This window comes from Octopus bimaculoides, chromosome 6 (assembly GCF_001194135.2).
Source record: "Octopus bimaculoides isolate UCB-OBI-ISO-001 chromosome 6, ASM119413v2, whole genome shotgun sequence".
In the NCBI taxonomy this organism is placed as follows: Eukaryota; Metazoa; Mollusca; class Cephalopoda; order Octopoda; family Octopodidae; genus Octopus; species Octopus bimaculoides.
This window is the reverse complement of record NC_068986.1, coordinates 95619941-95635774: the sequence shown is the minus strand read 5'-3', so window position 1 is coordinate 95635774 and position 15834 is coordinate 95619941. Positions and strand designations below refer to the sequence as shown.

Here is a 15834-nt window from a genome sequence, read left to right as displayed (position 1 = left end):
TTTTTTTTTTTTTTTTTTTTGCCGCAGTTATAAGGGACAATGTGCATTTTTGGAGCAAAAATGCTTATTTGCATTTTGAAATCAATTTTACAAAAATCACCAAATTCTCCCCCCTTCATTTTTATCAAAATCATTCACTGATTGAAAAATGATTTTTTCATCGTCCTAGAAAAATATTAAATTTTTTCTTTGAGAACGAAAGGAAAAATTGATATATCTTTTTTTCAAATCCCTATTCTCATGATATGCCCCCACATTTATCCCCTAAAGTCACTCATGTACATATTTTGAAACAAACAACTTTTGTCCCATAAGCCTACATGTTATGAATAGCAGTTCCATTTTCTTTGATAAGGTTTTATAATTTTAATTTTAAAGTTTAAATACTATTTTTTTCCTTTGAATCCTTTCAGGTTTCTACAATTGCTTATAAGTTTTCTGTAATAGGATATGGTTACGTGTGACTGCCACAATAACCCTGGAAGCAGCTTGCCTAGTTTCGTTCTAAGATAATACAGCTTTCTTATAACGAACGATGTGCTTTCTTCTGTCCATATCCTCACATATATTTTCCTTTTGGTATTCTGCCGGCTACTACATCACTCACGGCAGAAATGCTAGAATATAGTAAAGGGATGAAATCATTCAGTTCATTAACTTCATAAGAAATAGAACTTAGAAAAGCTGGCGTGGGATGAGTGATTGACACAGTTTGGCATGATGTTGCCGATAGGATAATGTATATATCTTTCAGTTAGGCCAACTATAATTAGTAATTAAGAATTACAAATGTACTATGAAAGAGTAATTTTGTTTAAGAAACACGTAATATTTTATATGTATTTATATATATTTTCTTGAATTTTTCACACTTCATTCCCATCCTTAATCCTCCTCCACCTGAACAAAAAACCTGTCTGTCAGCCACTCTAGATTACTAATTTCTTAGCCCACTTTCCATTGCTAGCTAAATTCATCGAACTCATTTTGAAAATAAAATCCCGCTCCATTCACTGCCAAAACCTTGTTAAATACCCCCATCAACCTTCAGTTACCTTGCCAAATGACCTTAACACACAAAAGCTCAGAAGGAGCATTTTGTAATGATGTTCATGTTCTTTTGTTTAACCAGAAAGAAAATTTTAAGTCCATCCAGTTATTTTATTTCTCAGCACATACAAAGCAACATTTATGGTTTCAGAGCCGGTCTGGCTGCTTTTGTTATAGTAAGTAGTTCAGTCACTTGCTGCAGCTAGCGTGTGTTTTTTTAATCACGCCGGATATTTTGGTTTAAATAGTGCATGGGAGGGTCAGTGAGAGAAGTAATGACGTACTTTATCTGAGAATTAAAAAATAGCCAAATTTTTTACATCGCGAAATATAAAATTGCGACCCAATTTGAGGTTTATTACCTATTGGCAAATTCAGTGTATAAATCCAGTCAGTAAGTAATGACTGTTTCGCCTTGTCGATTCTTGAGTGTATATTTCGTTCACTGACAATTGACCAAATGTCCGATGTCGGTATATATAACCTACATCGATCTATATTATGAACATGTTATACAACCTGATGCAATCGTTACATTAAAAATATTGACTACATGTACTCACTTGGAAGTGACATTTGGAAACAGTCCTGAGGGGGGACTGTTAAGACTTCGCAATGCCTTTCAGATTGCTGCCAAAGGAACTAATTAGGCCAATACTGCACTTCGTCACCGTGTCAGTATAGTGTGTTACCTCGAAGCTGGATAAGCTTCACAAACACTTATTCTTAGCATAATACTTAGGTACTTCCCTTGTAAATCTTGCATCTTGTGCCTTTATGAATAGTATCGTTAAGATTTAAAAACTTGTCATTTTCTGAGGTCTATGGTTGTTTTACATCCCTCATGGCATGAGGTCAATCGACCCACTTCGAGCTGATCACTGCTCATTTTCTTTAAACGTCATTGAAATGAATTACAACCACTCACATACCCCCCCCCCTTCTTTCACCACCATCACCACCACCTTAAAATTTAACTTTCTTTCATCAACATTCTTAATGAACTTGTTTTATTTTATGTATACATTATATATATATTTTTTAATCTTTATTTTTAAGATAACTTCAAAATTGAAAGGGAGGAAGACATAAAAAGGAGATCTTGTATATTCCCCATTTATAAACAGTTGTGAAAACAGCCAGGGGTCGCCCCTAACCCCTAAGTTTTTTATATATATTTTTTTTCCAAACCAAAAATGTAAATTAAAAAAAAAAAAAAAAAAAATTAAAATCATCTTCTTGTAAATATAAGACGTATTCTTGTTAAGTTATTTCTGTATTCGTTATTTCATATTTTTTCTTTATTATGTTAGCTGGTTGACTCCTTTCTCACTGGCTATTATATTTGTCTCGAGAGGGTAGTGAAAAAATACTAACAAACTAATCCAAATAATCTATTTTTTGACAACGTGACTAATGAAGTTACCAGTAAAATTATGAAAATCACGCCTTAATGAGTGACCAAAAGTGATTGAAATTCATTCGTAAATTATTAAAAGAAATTAAAGTTGCAATGACCCTCTCTAAGGACTGTTTTGAGAACTCATTCAGCGAGACTAGGTGATTAGCACCCCACTTTCTGTTTTGTTGTAATTGATTGACAAATTGAAGCATCACCCTTTGTCACTGGACTTCTGCAATGGTCGGAAAAGTATTTCATTAAGCTCGTGGGAAACTATTCTGCGCTGTTTCTTTTCCTTTTTGGAGTTGATATATTGCATTTTCCAAGCATCTACTTGGACAACAATAATTGTAATTTTTAGCCGTAACAGCTTGCCACAAATTTGTGAGCTGTTGTGTTAGTGGATCGAATCTTCTCTAAAGACTGAAACTTTTCTCGTGCAAGAAAGCAGAATTTGCCCTGACATGCTTTCAGAATATCCGGCCTAATTTTGACGGTTAGTATAAAGACCACCTGGGAACAAAAAAAAAAAAAATAATAAACCAGCCTGGTGGGTACAACAAACAAGTGTGGAAAACGAATATGTTATCGAGTTTATAGGATTTCCATAAAGTCGAGATCTCATTGCTGTGTTTATAAGATCGGTCCACGTGGATTTGATTTCCGCTCTGCTTTGTATCACTTCACTGACCCCGAGTGAAACAACGGTGTTCATAATTCGTGCAATGTATTACTCGTCATTTAATGGCTCTGATCACAAACCCGTGTATAGCAATTGTGGTTTCCTCAAAAGATCTTGTTAGATTTTCTAGCAATTTCGTGTGCGATTTCGATTTAATTTTTAAATCGCCTTTAACCTTGTACACGGACGCCAGCATGGCTGTTGAGCAACTGGTTTTGCAGCAATGTGGTTTCGGATTCAGTCTCATTTGCTGCACCTTGGGCAAGTGTCGACTATATCCCTGGGTCAACCAGAAGCTGATTGGATTTGGTAGACGGAAACTGAAAGAAGCCCGTTGTGTGTTTGTTCCCCACCCCCATCATCGCTTGATAACGGGTATTGGTTTGTTTACGTTCCCCTGAACTAGTGGTTTGAGTTATGGGATGCCCTAAGCATAAAAAGTACCATGGTCGATTTGAACGACTAAAGAATTCCTGGCGGTAGTCCCCCCCCTCCCCCCGCCAGTATGGCCATAGTCCAGTGACTGAAACAAAACATTTTGGAACTGGAGCGGAATGCTTGCTGTATTGTGGTTGTGTTGATGTTTGTTGACGTTACCTGAACTAGGTCAACAATGTTAAAACGCAACACATGGTACCTTAGTTCAAGTTAGTTGCCATCGATTTATAACTGATGAGTCAGATTGTATTTAATCTTTATTATGGTGTTAGGCGTGTGACGTTCTACAATTGTTTCTTTTTTCGGTTCCAAACAAGCGAAAATCGTGGAACAGAAGTGAGAAAGAACATTGTTTCATAAGGTGAACTGCATCATTTAAGTTAGGAGAAACTGAGCAGATTCTGTAAATATACTCTTGGGTTGCCACGTTTCATTGAAGATGGTAGGGGTTGTCAGAGTATTTTATTTTTTAATTTTCTTCACAATTCAGTCAGCAGGTAATTAAAACTTTTTGGGGCAGTTACATGTGTTAATACAAAGGAAATGACTGCCTGTCTATGAGGAAGTGTCTAACATTTAAAATCCACGATATGAAACCGCTGCCAAGCTCTTTATCTATCCACTATTCCGAGCTTCGGTGTTAATCATTTGAAAGCAATCATGATAGAAAGCTGTTGGTTGATTGAGAGCGCATTTCTTACAGAATGGTTTGAACTCGACACTTCAGTCCAACAGCGCTCAACTCGTTCCATAGCTGCCAAACCACCACGGAGTTTCTCCTGCTGGTTTGTGAACGCGGTCGTTTGTTGTCCGCAGTGCAGCGACATGGATGCGAGTTGCTGTGGGGGAACGAAAGTAACTCTGAATCGGTTTCATCTAATTTCACATGAAGAACGAGTGTTTTTTTAGCGACTGCATATCGTTTCATTCATTGCTCTGTTATGAGCACGCTTAAGTTTCCTGATTATAATATTTCTAATGAAATTCAGTCTTTGAAAAGAATCGAGTGTTTTCGGATTCAGATTCTCTTTTGTATTGCAATTAAAATAATTAAGGATATGACTTAGTGTGAACTCCCCCGTCCGACTAAACTTTAACGATTTTTTTAAATGTAAGTTTGCAGATACATTTTCTAAGGTGTAGATTAACTGTACTTATATATCTCTGTCAGCTATTAGGGTTTCATGCTGCTGCTGCTAATTTACGGGTGCTAAACTTGGACGTAGATAAAGATATCTTTGACAGACAAAAACATGTTTGGTGAGTGATACTGCTATGATAAAATGAGTCACTGCTTTGGTGGACACGATCTGCAAGTTGCTTAAATTATTGTAAAACGAAAAACTATTTTCTCATAATCTTAGTGTGTATCTTCGAAAACATATCTGCTAAATTTCATTAAAAGAAATATGCATCAAGAAAGTTATGTAGAAACAAAATCAGTGGTCACTAAGCCTATCTATATACGAAATTCGGGAAAGAGGAAAGGAAACAGTCTGTCTGTAGTCTGACTTTTTCTAGGTTTTATGGAGGCGACCTTGTGTTCAACGCTTAAAATAACTATTTTATAGTTTCATGTTTCCCTCTGCTCAATAATCAAAATAACTTAGCGAAATCTCAGTTATAAAATGTGAAAGTCGAACTGGAATATCGTAAAGTTTTTAAAGTTTGAATAGAGATGATGTATATTGGTAGTAGGCGAAAGGCTTTTGAGAAAAAAAATTGTATTAGCAATTAGAGAACATAAGCTGTTTATTAATTAGCAAATGAGTTATTAAATTGGCTTTCATTGTCAGTCCTAGTTTTGTTACATTCGAATGCTTTTAAAACGGCGAAATGAAAGATCATTTAGGACGCTAAATGTGAAGATAGCCATTATGAATTCCAGACTCGGTGATCTCAAATGGATTGGAGTCTATGGTACTGTTAGGTCTTATACTTATTTTAGCTCTATTCATCCATCTATGACGGGATAGTGATATTCCTAATTCGCGTTAATATAACAACTTAATTCATAATCATCTGCATATCAATCTTTGAAAATATATAGAAATTGTATTTTAGCCACCACACATGCTGTTAAATAGTGTTTGCATGTGTCAAAAGATTGTTACAAAACTAATAATATAAGAGATGGAATAAAGCTTTAGCTCAAGTCAATTCTCATCAAACAGAAATATGATCAAACTGTTCTAGTTCTTTTGTATACCGAACTACATTGTCTTTGTGTCCTTGCTCTTTCTTTTTAAAGCTTGTGCGATGTGAGTTCAGGGAAGTTTGGCTGATATTTCTAACAGGCTAACCAACGCTATTGAAAGATCGCCCGATCTAAGAAATAACAGCCAAATTATTTCTTAGCGTTTTAAATGGAAAAGCATTTATTAGATTATGTCCTAGATACCAGTAAAATGACGGGATAGGTTAGTCACAGTTGAACTGTTTTGTTTTTCGTTGTTGTGGTTGATTCAGGGCTAAACAACAATGCAATGGTTGATGTAGCAGTATATAACCGTTATGTGTTTGTTTTAATTAGCTAAGACTTAGCTGGAGCAGTTTCTGCTAAAATACCATCTCATCAAAATTTTCCGCCAATAAAGGGACACACACGCACACAAATAGCTATTAGACAGTAATGTAGGTTATTGCGGGAATGTAAAACTATCGAATTTACAATTTTCGACTCGTGTCCTGTCCTCCTTTCGAAGCGTTAAATATTTTTTTCCTCAACGCATTTACATGACTCAATCCTATATTTAAAAAACAAAACTTTTCACCATCTTTATTCATTAAGGTAGTATTTTTGTATTTTTTAATCTTGAAAATTCTTTGTATATTTTAAATTTCGGTTTTTAAATAAACTATATTAATGAATGACTTAATATCCATGAAGGATATGCAACCAGATTCAGTATGTTTATTGACAAAAGATCTAAAGTTGCCGCTGTTTTGTAATAGACATTCAGAAAAGGAAAACCACCATCTGTCTGGTTCCTTGTTAGTCCTAGACGTGACTAATGTAGTTTGGTTACGTTTTCTAACCTGTCCATAACTTTTTTCTCAGACAGTAGGGTTTAATCAAGGGATATTTGGCTGCTATTTCTAGCAGGTCGAGCTAGTATGTGTGTGTGCACATGCGTGTGTTTGAAAGAAATAAAATTAATTCGTTGCTGGTTATTCATTTGGTTTTCAATTATCGTAGTTAAAATATAATTCTGCCATATCGTAATGGTTGGCGAGGAAGATGTTCGCGTCGGGTTCAGAAGGCGTTCTTCTTTCAGCCAATCAGCTTGCCTGTTTAAAATTTAAATTCCGGCTCCCTAAGCTTTATTGTTTAGGGTTTTATTGTATAACTGACATCCCGGCCCTGTTTTGTAATGTGATGGCTGATGGTTTTCCATTTGCTATCAACCTGTCGGACTACCTTTAAATTCTCGTTTCTCCCTCTCTTGTCTTTGTGTGTTTATCCTTTTTTTTTGTCGATCGGTTATATTTTTAACAAAGACAAATTAGTAATTAAAATAAAGTAGTTGCATCACACAGACGCATCTGTGTAGTCAAATGCGAAAAAAAAAAAGTAACAGATTTCAGTTTTGATGATTATTCAGATGATCCATCAACTGACCTCCCTACACCATTGTAATATACAAGATAATGATTGAGTGTCCCTCAAACACGTATGCTCTTAATTTGATTCTCAGGAAGAAATCAGTAATTACACTGACAAAGCAGAACCTTTGATACAATTAAAGATGGATTGAATTAACGATACAATCCATCGATTGAATGCCGTTAAAGATACAGCGGGCTTCAATACAGTTCCTATCTATAGTTTTACCTGAGATGTTGATCGATCCGAAACTATGGTAAATGACATTTGCCCGACATACCGTGCAGTGGCATACGTCAGACATCGCGATTGCGAATCGTTCTTAACTATTTGGTCGTACTATGTCATAAAAATAAATACACATGTATGTATAGAATTAAACGAGTGAATAAATGTTTACGCGCGCACATACATACACGTCTGCATTTGTTAAGTTATATCGCATTTGTTTGCCTCCCCTCTGCACTACCCTATCAATTGGGCGTACGTTTTTGTAAGATATTCCGCACGTCTAACTCTACTTCTTGTAAGAGATGGAGCAGTTTTCTGTAACTTGCAAACGTTTTCTGGTTCTTGCTTATTCATGGACTATCGCCAGCCCCTTTCTTTTGCCTGTCTCTTTACCACTCATAACCCTCCATCTCTCATCTCCCTACCAACTGTGCTGACTATGCAGTCATCCTCGCGACCCTGACAGAATTGCCCTTCACTAGAGCTACATATAAAGACTGCGTCGAATTACCATTCCTTCCCCTATCCAAATACACTAATTTCTTTCCGTACTGCTAGCCATCACTCTCCACTGGATCACTTCCATTCATCACCTTATTTTTGGATTTATCTCATCACCCATCCTTGCTTTTGTCTACTATTACTAATCACTCCATTCTAAACTCCGTTTCAAATAACCCTACCTTTTCCATCATATTCTTGCTGTTTCACTCACCTATTCTGTTTTGTTATTGTTCTCTCTCTTTCTCAGTATAACAACGCATGACAAGGCTGTGGCTTTAAAATGCAGGTGCAATCCATTTGAAAGGTTTTTGTACAGTTTTTCATCCTCATAGTTTTAACGTCCACTTTTCCATGCTTGCATGGATTGCAAATGATTTTGAAGCAAGCTTCTTGATCATTTGACCATGCTATGTCCTTACACACACACATCAACAAAAATGGGAATACACTAAGAAGGTGCTTGATATATATTTTTTTTTACCTCTTTAAATTCTCTTCCTTTCTAACTTATTTCAGTCATTGGACTATAGTCGTGTTGGGGTACCACATGAAAAATTTTAGTTGAGAAAGCAGGGAAAAGAAAAGAAAATCGACTTCAGTACTTTTAAACCTGCTACTTATTCTCTCATTTTCTTTTTGCAAAACAAAACAGCACCAGTGTCAAGTGGTGAGAGATAAACACTATGCATACACATACGTGCTGGGTTTCTGCACAGTTTCTGTCTACCAAATTCATAAATTCATTCACAAGTCATTGGTCAACTTAGGGCTATGGTAGTGCACAGTAGGACTGAACGTGAAACTATGTGGTTGTGAAGTGAACTTAAGCACAGAGCCATACTTGTGCATATATATATATAGTACACACACACTTATTACATTTATTTGTGTAGACAGGTGGGGTTGTTGTGTTCTTGAGCAAAACACTTCGTTTCATATTGCTCCAGTCCATTCAGGCAGTGTTGGCTTACCTGTCTAGCCATGGGTGACATCATTCAAAAGCTACATGATTTTCTTCAGAAGAGTTGAAGTGTCATGAAATGTCAATAATGGCAGCTGAGAAACAGGAAGTACTGAGTGGCTGTGTGAAGGGTGATTTGGTGGCTTCGGCTGCTTTTACCTATAGGCCTTATGTTTATGTTATTTGCTTCTCTCTTGGCAGACATCCATCACAACTGGCAACAGGGTGGGAAAATTCTGTTATGTGAGCTGGGGAGAAGCAGTGTTGAAAGATATGGAGAAAAAGAGGGAGGGTGTGGCTGACAATTTCAGGTCAGTAACCTCTGCTAAATATAGAGTTATTTTGACCAAATTTTTGCAGAGAGGTTGGTGCTTTTCACAGGGCTGCATAGATCAGCAGTACTATCCAGGCTAGCCACTACCCCATGCAATACATCATAGAAGGGGTTCTGATCAAATTTAGTCAATCTAAAGTTTTCTGACCCTCACTATATGAAGATTGTCTTAAATGCATTCAACCTTCATCCCATTTTTAAAGTTGGGTAACTTCTTTGTACTTTGGCACTTGCTTGGCGGTTTTGGATAACCACATTTTGGAACTGCTTTGAATTAGTTCAGTCCAAAAGTGTCCCCTTCCTCCAGTCCTGTATGTTTTGGTTCTAGAACCACTGTTTAAACTTTGTCAAAGGGCACTCTGCACAAACCAGAACATAGGATGTTATATCAGCATATGTAGGTGATCTTACTATAATACTGTTAGATGTCTCAGAAATCACAATAGTCTCCACATTACTGAAGGAATGTAAGGTAGTAACAAAAGTTTATTAGGCTTTAAACTTGATACTGAGGAGGTAATTCCATACAAATCTATGTCTCACTGGAACCATAGTTTGGTGGGTATAAAGCTATAAGATGGGTGTTCAATCTCAGTCAGAAATGGACTGAAAGGAAACTCCTTGAAAGTTTAGGTAGAGGTGGGGAATCTATCATCTTCCTAACACTATATAATTATTATTTCCACAGGTGTGGTAAGAAAACTAGCCTCCCAATCACAGGGTTCTGGGTTCAGTCCTTTTGTGTGACGCTTGGGGCAAGTGTCTTTTATAGCCCTGGGCCAACCAAAACTGTTAGTGGATTTGGTAGATAGAAACTGAAAGAAGCCCGTCATAGATATAATAAGTGTTTAATTTAGAATGACTTGTAACTAAACAATAGGTAACAGTTTATCTTTTACTTGTTTCAGTCACTGGACTGCAGCCACACTGGGACACTGACTTGAAAGGTTTAATCAAACTGACCCCAGTAACTATTTTTTAAAGCCTTGCCAAACAAACCTACACTGGTTGTCAAATGGTGGTAGAAGGGGGGGGGGCACACACACAAATGCAAGAGTGTCAGAACAAATTGAAAGGAGCTAAAAATCAGAATACTGACAGCTTGAAAGGACTGAATACCGATTGTTTCTTGCGTGTGTGTTGCTCTGAATGTGATGGCTAGTTGTAAATTATTCTCAATTATTTTGGAAAACAGGAGACTTTATTTGGTGCTCTGTGTCTGTTATTAAGGAGTTGCATTAGCCAATAATGAGATTAGAGTTGTGATATGAGGATATTTCTATAATGTCATCTGCAGATGAGTCTATGTATGTTGTGGGTAAATGTGGATGGGTCGTATAACATGTTAAGTTACTACCTCTTTTGCTAATTTCTGGAAGGATGGACAGCTAAGTGTATTTGAGTATAATTTAATGAAGTGCAAAAAAAAAAAAAAAAAAATTTTGCAAGACATTATTTAGTTTATCGCTCTGTCAGTTCTACAATCCTTTGAGTAACGAATTTGTATGAGGCTATAGATTTTGGGGAGGATTGTAGCTGATTTAATTGATCGCCAGTACATAACTATTTTAGAGACTATTCAAAGAATCAATGTCAGTCTTGCTGTATTTCAACTTGTATGTAAAGGGAGATAACTGAATGCAAGAAATATTTTCCTCTACTCAGTTACCTCTGCCATCTACACTTTCTTTCAATTGTTTCAAGTCATTAGACTGAGGCCAGCGAAATTTTTTCCCCCCCCACGAGAGTTCCGGATCCCAGTTATGAACAATTTGCATAAAACCAATCAGAACTCAACTATCAAACTAATTTAAGAGCGCGTAAGTGATGGGCGATAAGATAAGGTCACTTGGATAAGGACAGACCATGTTTCTTCCCTCTTTTAATAATGCTTGTTGTTCTTGTTTCAACCATGGCTGCCTCTGCGTAATTATTTGTATTGTTTACTTTGTAAAACAGTTAGGGGAGAGGGTTGCTCGCACATCACCCTCTACCCACACTTTTCCCATCCACATCTTTACCATATGAAGACCTAACAAAATCCGATGATAGGTATAGATGCAAATCTAATTACTTGTCTCCTAAAATAAGGCATTACTTGGCGATCGGTCGACTTACAATACCGTTCTTCGTCTTGAGTTTACTTGGTAGAGTGTGTTTTACCAATAGATTGGTTGTTTTTAACCTATTCACGAATGTTATGTTAGGCTTTGTGTCTAGGCATAATCTGAGAGCTGAACGGATCTGATCGTTCGTTATCTGCATGGCTGCCCCTGCGTAGTTGTTTGTGTGCAACAAGGTCAAGGTGATCTCTGATTGGCTGTATCATTTGAGTTCATTACTGGGGTCCGGAACTCACGTGAGAAAAAAGAAAAAAAATTCGCGGACCGCCAGAAGGATGTTTTAAGCTATCAGTGCAAGGGAGATAAATATAGTTTTATTATTACCCTTCACCATTGTTTAAGTTCACCATAAAAAAACGAAAGAAAAGGTAGGTGTCAAGTTCTTAACAGGTATTCATTTTATTGACTTCAAGAAAGGATGAAAGCACCACTTGCGAAATTTGAAGTGAATATCCTGAAATGTCAAAGGTGCTATAGTGCCTACCATTCTGTGAATTATGTTTAATGGGTTTCATTTCCACTTGGCACAAAGATTTACATTTTCAGGTAGGAAAGATCGAAATATAACATTTATCTATTAACACACACATCTTTTATATATATATATATATATATATACGAGAGAAGTTTTGAAGCAGAAACTCTCTTCACTATTGGTACAACATACATTTAAGTAGAAGGGTTAGGGTTGATTAAATTAGCTCAGTGGTTCTCAACCAGGGTCCATGCAAGTAAAGTAGTAACTTGAAGAACCACAGTATTTTAGGGGTCAATGAAAAAAAATTTTGCTTTAGGTATATTTATTGCAAGTCCAATTTCAAACCTACACAAATGAATGGATGAAAATCAAAATAGGAATTTTGAAAGATGTATCTATAAAACTAGTTTTTAAACACTAAATGGGTGTAGGAGGGATCCACAAGAATAAAATAGTAATCGAAGGGGTCCATAGGTAAAAAATGGCTGAGAACTACTGAGTTAGCTGGTATTTATTTTAACAAAACTTGGTAGATAAGACAGCTAAATCTAATTGGGGGGAATTTAAATTCAGAATGTAAAAGATATATATAAACAAGTGGCCTTGTTTCTGCCCTTCCATCACCCTCAAGTATTATTAAAATATAAAAGGGAATGACAATTTATTAATGTCTAAAAGCTGGCCCTCAATGAAGAGAGCAATCCATCTGATTTGAAGGTTATTTCAATTCAAATGCTAAGTTAAAATGAAATTTTCAAAAGACTAAAAAATGAGTTGTCTCAATCAGTGATGGATGACCAGATTTGTCTGTGGTTGGTAAAGTTTTCTTCATCCTGGGAGCTGTTATATTGAGAACCTGTTGAAAATAAATCGTATGACTGTTAATAGTGATTACATGCATTCATTTGTTTTGTGTGTTTTTTTTTTGGGGGGGGGGTCAGATTTTGAGGTAATGTTTTGTGACCAGATATCCTTCCTGCTGCTAACCTTAACCTTTATTTCTAATAAAGGATCTTTTATCTCAGACATTGAAAGGGCAATGTCAGCAGAGGATACATTGATGGGGGAAATAACAATGCCACTGCTTGTAGTTCAGCAATTATTGGAGAAACACATATAAATGATCACACACGCACGCACATTTTTTCAGTTTCCATCCACCAAATTTATTCACAGGGCTTTGGTTGGCTCAGTGCTGTAATAGAAGACATTTGCTCAATGCCGCAGTGGGACTGAACTCAAGACCACATAATTGGGAAGCAAGCTCCTCAACCACACAGCCACAAGCGTGGCTGGCTGCAGAGGTAATAATGTAAATTTTAAATAAGGTTTAATGGCAAAGAAGCACTGGAAAGTATTTTTTTCCAAGCTGTTGCAACTGGCGTGTTTCACCACACCATGCCTGGAATCTGTACCCCATTGGCTTTGGAAAAAAAAAATTACCAATATTCTCTGAAAGATGTGATAATTTTCATAGTTGGATACTGCATTTTTACTCTTTTACTCATTTCAGCCATTTGACTACGGCCATGCTGGAGCACCACCTTTAGTCGAGCAAATCTACCCCAGGACTTATTCTTTGGAAGCCTAGTACTTATCCTATCGGTCTGTTTTGTCAAACCGCTAAGTTACAGGGACACAAACACGCTACCACCGGTTGTCATGCGATGTTGAGGGGGACACAGACACACACACACACACACACACACATATATATATATATATATACACACGACGGGCTTCTTTCAGTTTCCACCTACCAAATCCACTCACAAGGCTGCAGTAGAAGACACTTGCCCAAGGTGCCACGCAGTGGGAATGAACCTGGAACCATGTGGTTTGTAAGCAAGCTACTAACCACACAACCACTCCTTTTTTTTGGGGGTTATATTTAAGGTATCATATATTTTTGTTTAATAGTTTACTTATTTCAGTACTGTGATCATGCTGGGATACAGCCTTGAAGGGTTTACTATAACAAATCAACTCAGGAATTATTATTGATCAGATACTTATTCTGTCAGGCCTCTTTTTGCCCAACCACTAAATTATTGGGCCCTTAAACAACCAACATCAGTTGTCATACAGTGGGGGACAAACATGAACACACACATACACATCATCATCATCGTTTAACGTCCGCTTTCCATGCTAGCATGGGTTGGACGATTTGACTGAGGACTGGTGAAACCGGATGGCAACACCAGGCTCCAATCTAAATTTGGCAGTTTCTACAGCTGGATGCCCTTCCTAACGCCAACCACTCAGAGAGTGTAGTGGATGCTTTTACGTGTCACCCGCACGAAGGCCAGTCAGGCGATACTGGCAACGGCCACGCTCGAAATGGTGTCTTTTATGTGCCACCCGCACAAGAGCCAGTCCAGGGGCACTGGCAGCGATCTCGCTCGAAAATCCTACGAAGGCCAGTCAGGCGGTACTGGCAACGGCCACGCTCAAAATGGTGCATCTTATGTGGTGTACACACACACACACACACACAATGGGCTTCAATATAGAATTGTCTGCAAAATCCATTCTTAAGGCATTGGTTGGCCCAGGGCTTTAGTAGAAGAAACCAGTTCAAGGTGCCGCACAACGGAATTGAACCCAAAACCACTTGGTTGCAAAGTGAGCTTTTTAACTACACAGCTATGCTCGAAACAAGTAAAAGATAACTGATATAACAGAAAATACCATAGAGGATGTTCCTGCTGTGGCAATCCAGTCAGTTTATCACAAAACACACACACACACACTTTGTATATACGAAGGGGTGCTGAAAAGTTCTTGGCTTTAAGGGTACCATGAAAGGCCTGGCTGGAGACCCAACCTTCCAAGTTCTTTTACAGGGTTTAGAAAAACTGAAGGACTGCTGCAATGAATGTGTGAATCTGAGAGGGGAATATCATCATCATCATCATCATCATCATTGTCATTTAACGTCCGCTTCCCATGCTAGCATGGGTTGGACGATTTGACTGAGGACTGGTGAACCAGATGGCTACACCAGGCTCCAATCTGATTTGGCAGAGTTTCTATAGCTGGATACCCTTCCTAACGTCAACCACTCCGAGAGTGTAGTGGGTGCTTTTACGTGCCACCGGCATGAAGGCCAGTCAGGTGGTACTGGCAATGGCCACACTCAAAATGGTGTATTTTATGTGCCACCCGCACAAGAGCCAGTCCAGGGGCACTGGCAACGATCTCAAAAATCACAACTGATCCTGTTGTACTTTCTTTTACCTAAAGCCAGGAACTTTTCAGCACCCTGGCATACACAAAGTATATAGCTGTAGAAACAGGAACTAAATATAGTCTTTTTATTTGGCGTTTTATTTTATTTCCAAATCACTTTGATGTGTTGCTTAAACAGCACAAAATTGCAAAATGTTTATATTTTTAGGTTTCATCTTTGACTGGTCTTGGTCATTAGACAGCAGTCTTGCTGGGGCGTCGCCTTGAAAGGGTTTTAGTCAAACACATTGACCCCAGTACTTTTTGCTTTTTACTTTGTTTCTTTGAACTGCTAAGTTACACGGACAAACATTAGTTGCCAAGTGGTGAGGGAAGGGGGGATAAACGGACACCAACATACACAGGGCATCCACAGTTTCCATCTAGATTTGTTCACAAGGCTTTGGTCAGCCTGGGGCTATGGTAGAAGATACTTGCCCAAGGTACAGTGAAGTGGGACTGAACCCAAAACAATGTGGTGGCAAAGCAGGATTCTTAACCACACAGCCATGCCTATACATATATACTCTTTACTCTCTTTTACTTGTTTCAGTAATTTGACTGTGGCCATGCTGGAGCACTGCCTTTAGGACTTATTCTTTGGAAGCCTAGTACTTATTCTATCGGTCTCTTTTTGCCGAACTGCTAAGTTACGGGGACGTAAACACACCACCATCGGTTGTCAAGCGATGTTGAGGGGACAAACACAGACACAAAACATATAAACACATACATATATATAAATATATATGTATGTGTGTGTGTATATATATATATATATATATATATA

The 15834-nt window shown here is 37.6% G+C and overlaps 2 protein-coding genes across 2 annotated transcripts in view; one reads left to right on the top strand and one right to left on the bottom strand.

Moving 5' to 3' along the window:
- Positions 1-2301, top strand: part of LOC106882823 (heterogeneous nuclear ribonucleoprotein A2 homolog 1) — a 4584-nt gene extending 2283 nt beyond the window's left edge. Inside the window, exon 2 of the mRNA XM_014933608.2 lies at positions 2110-2301. Within this exon, the coding sequence (XP_014789094.1) occupies position 2110 (1 nt within the window). The 3' untranslated portion in view covers positions 2111-2301. The remainder of the gene's footprint in view (positions 1-2109) is intronic.
- Positions 2302-11707: 9406 nt separating this feature from the next.
- LOC106870344 (G protein-activated inward rectifier potassium channel 2-like) overlaps positions 11708-15834 on the bottom strand; it is a 16280-nt gene continuing 12153 nt past the window's right edge. Inside the window, exon 5 of the mRNA XM_052968496.1 lies at positions 11708-12666. Within this exon, the coding sequence (XP_052824456.1) occupies positions 12654-12666 (13 nt within the window). The 3' untranslated portion in view covers positions 11708-12653. The remainder of the gene's footprint in view (positions 12667-15834) is intronic.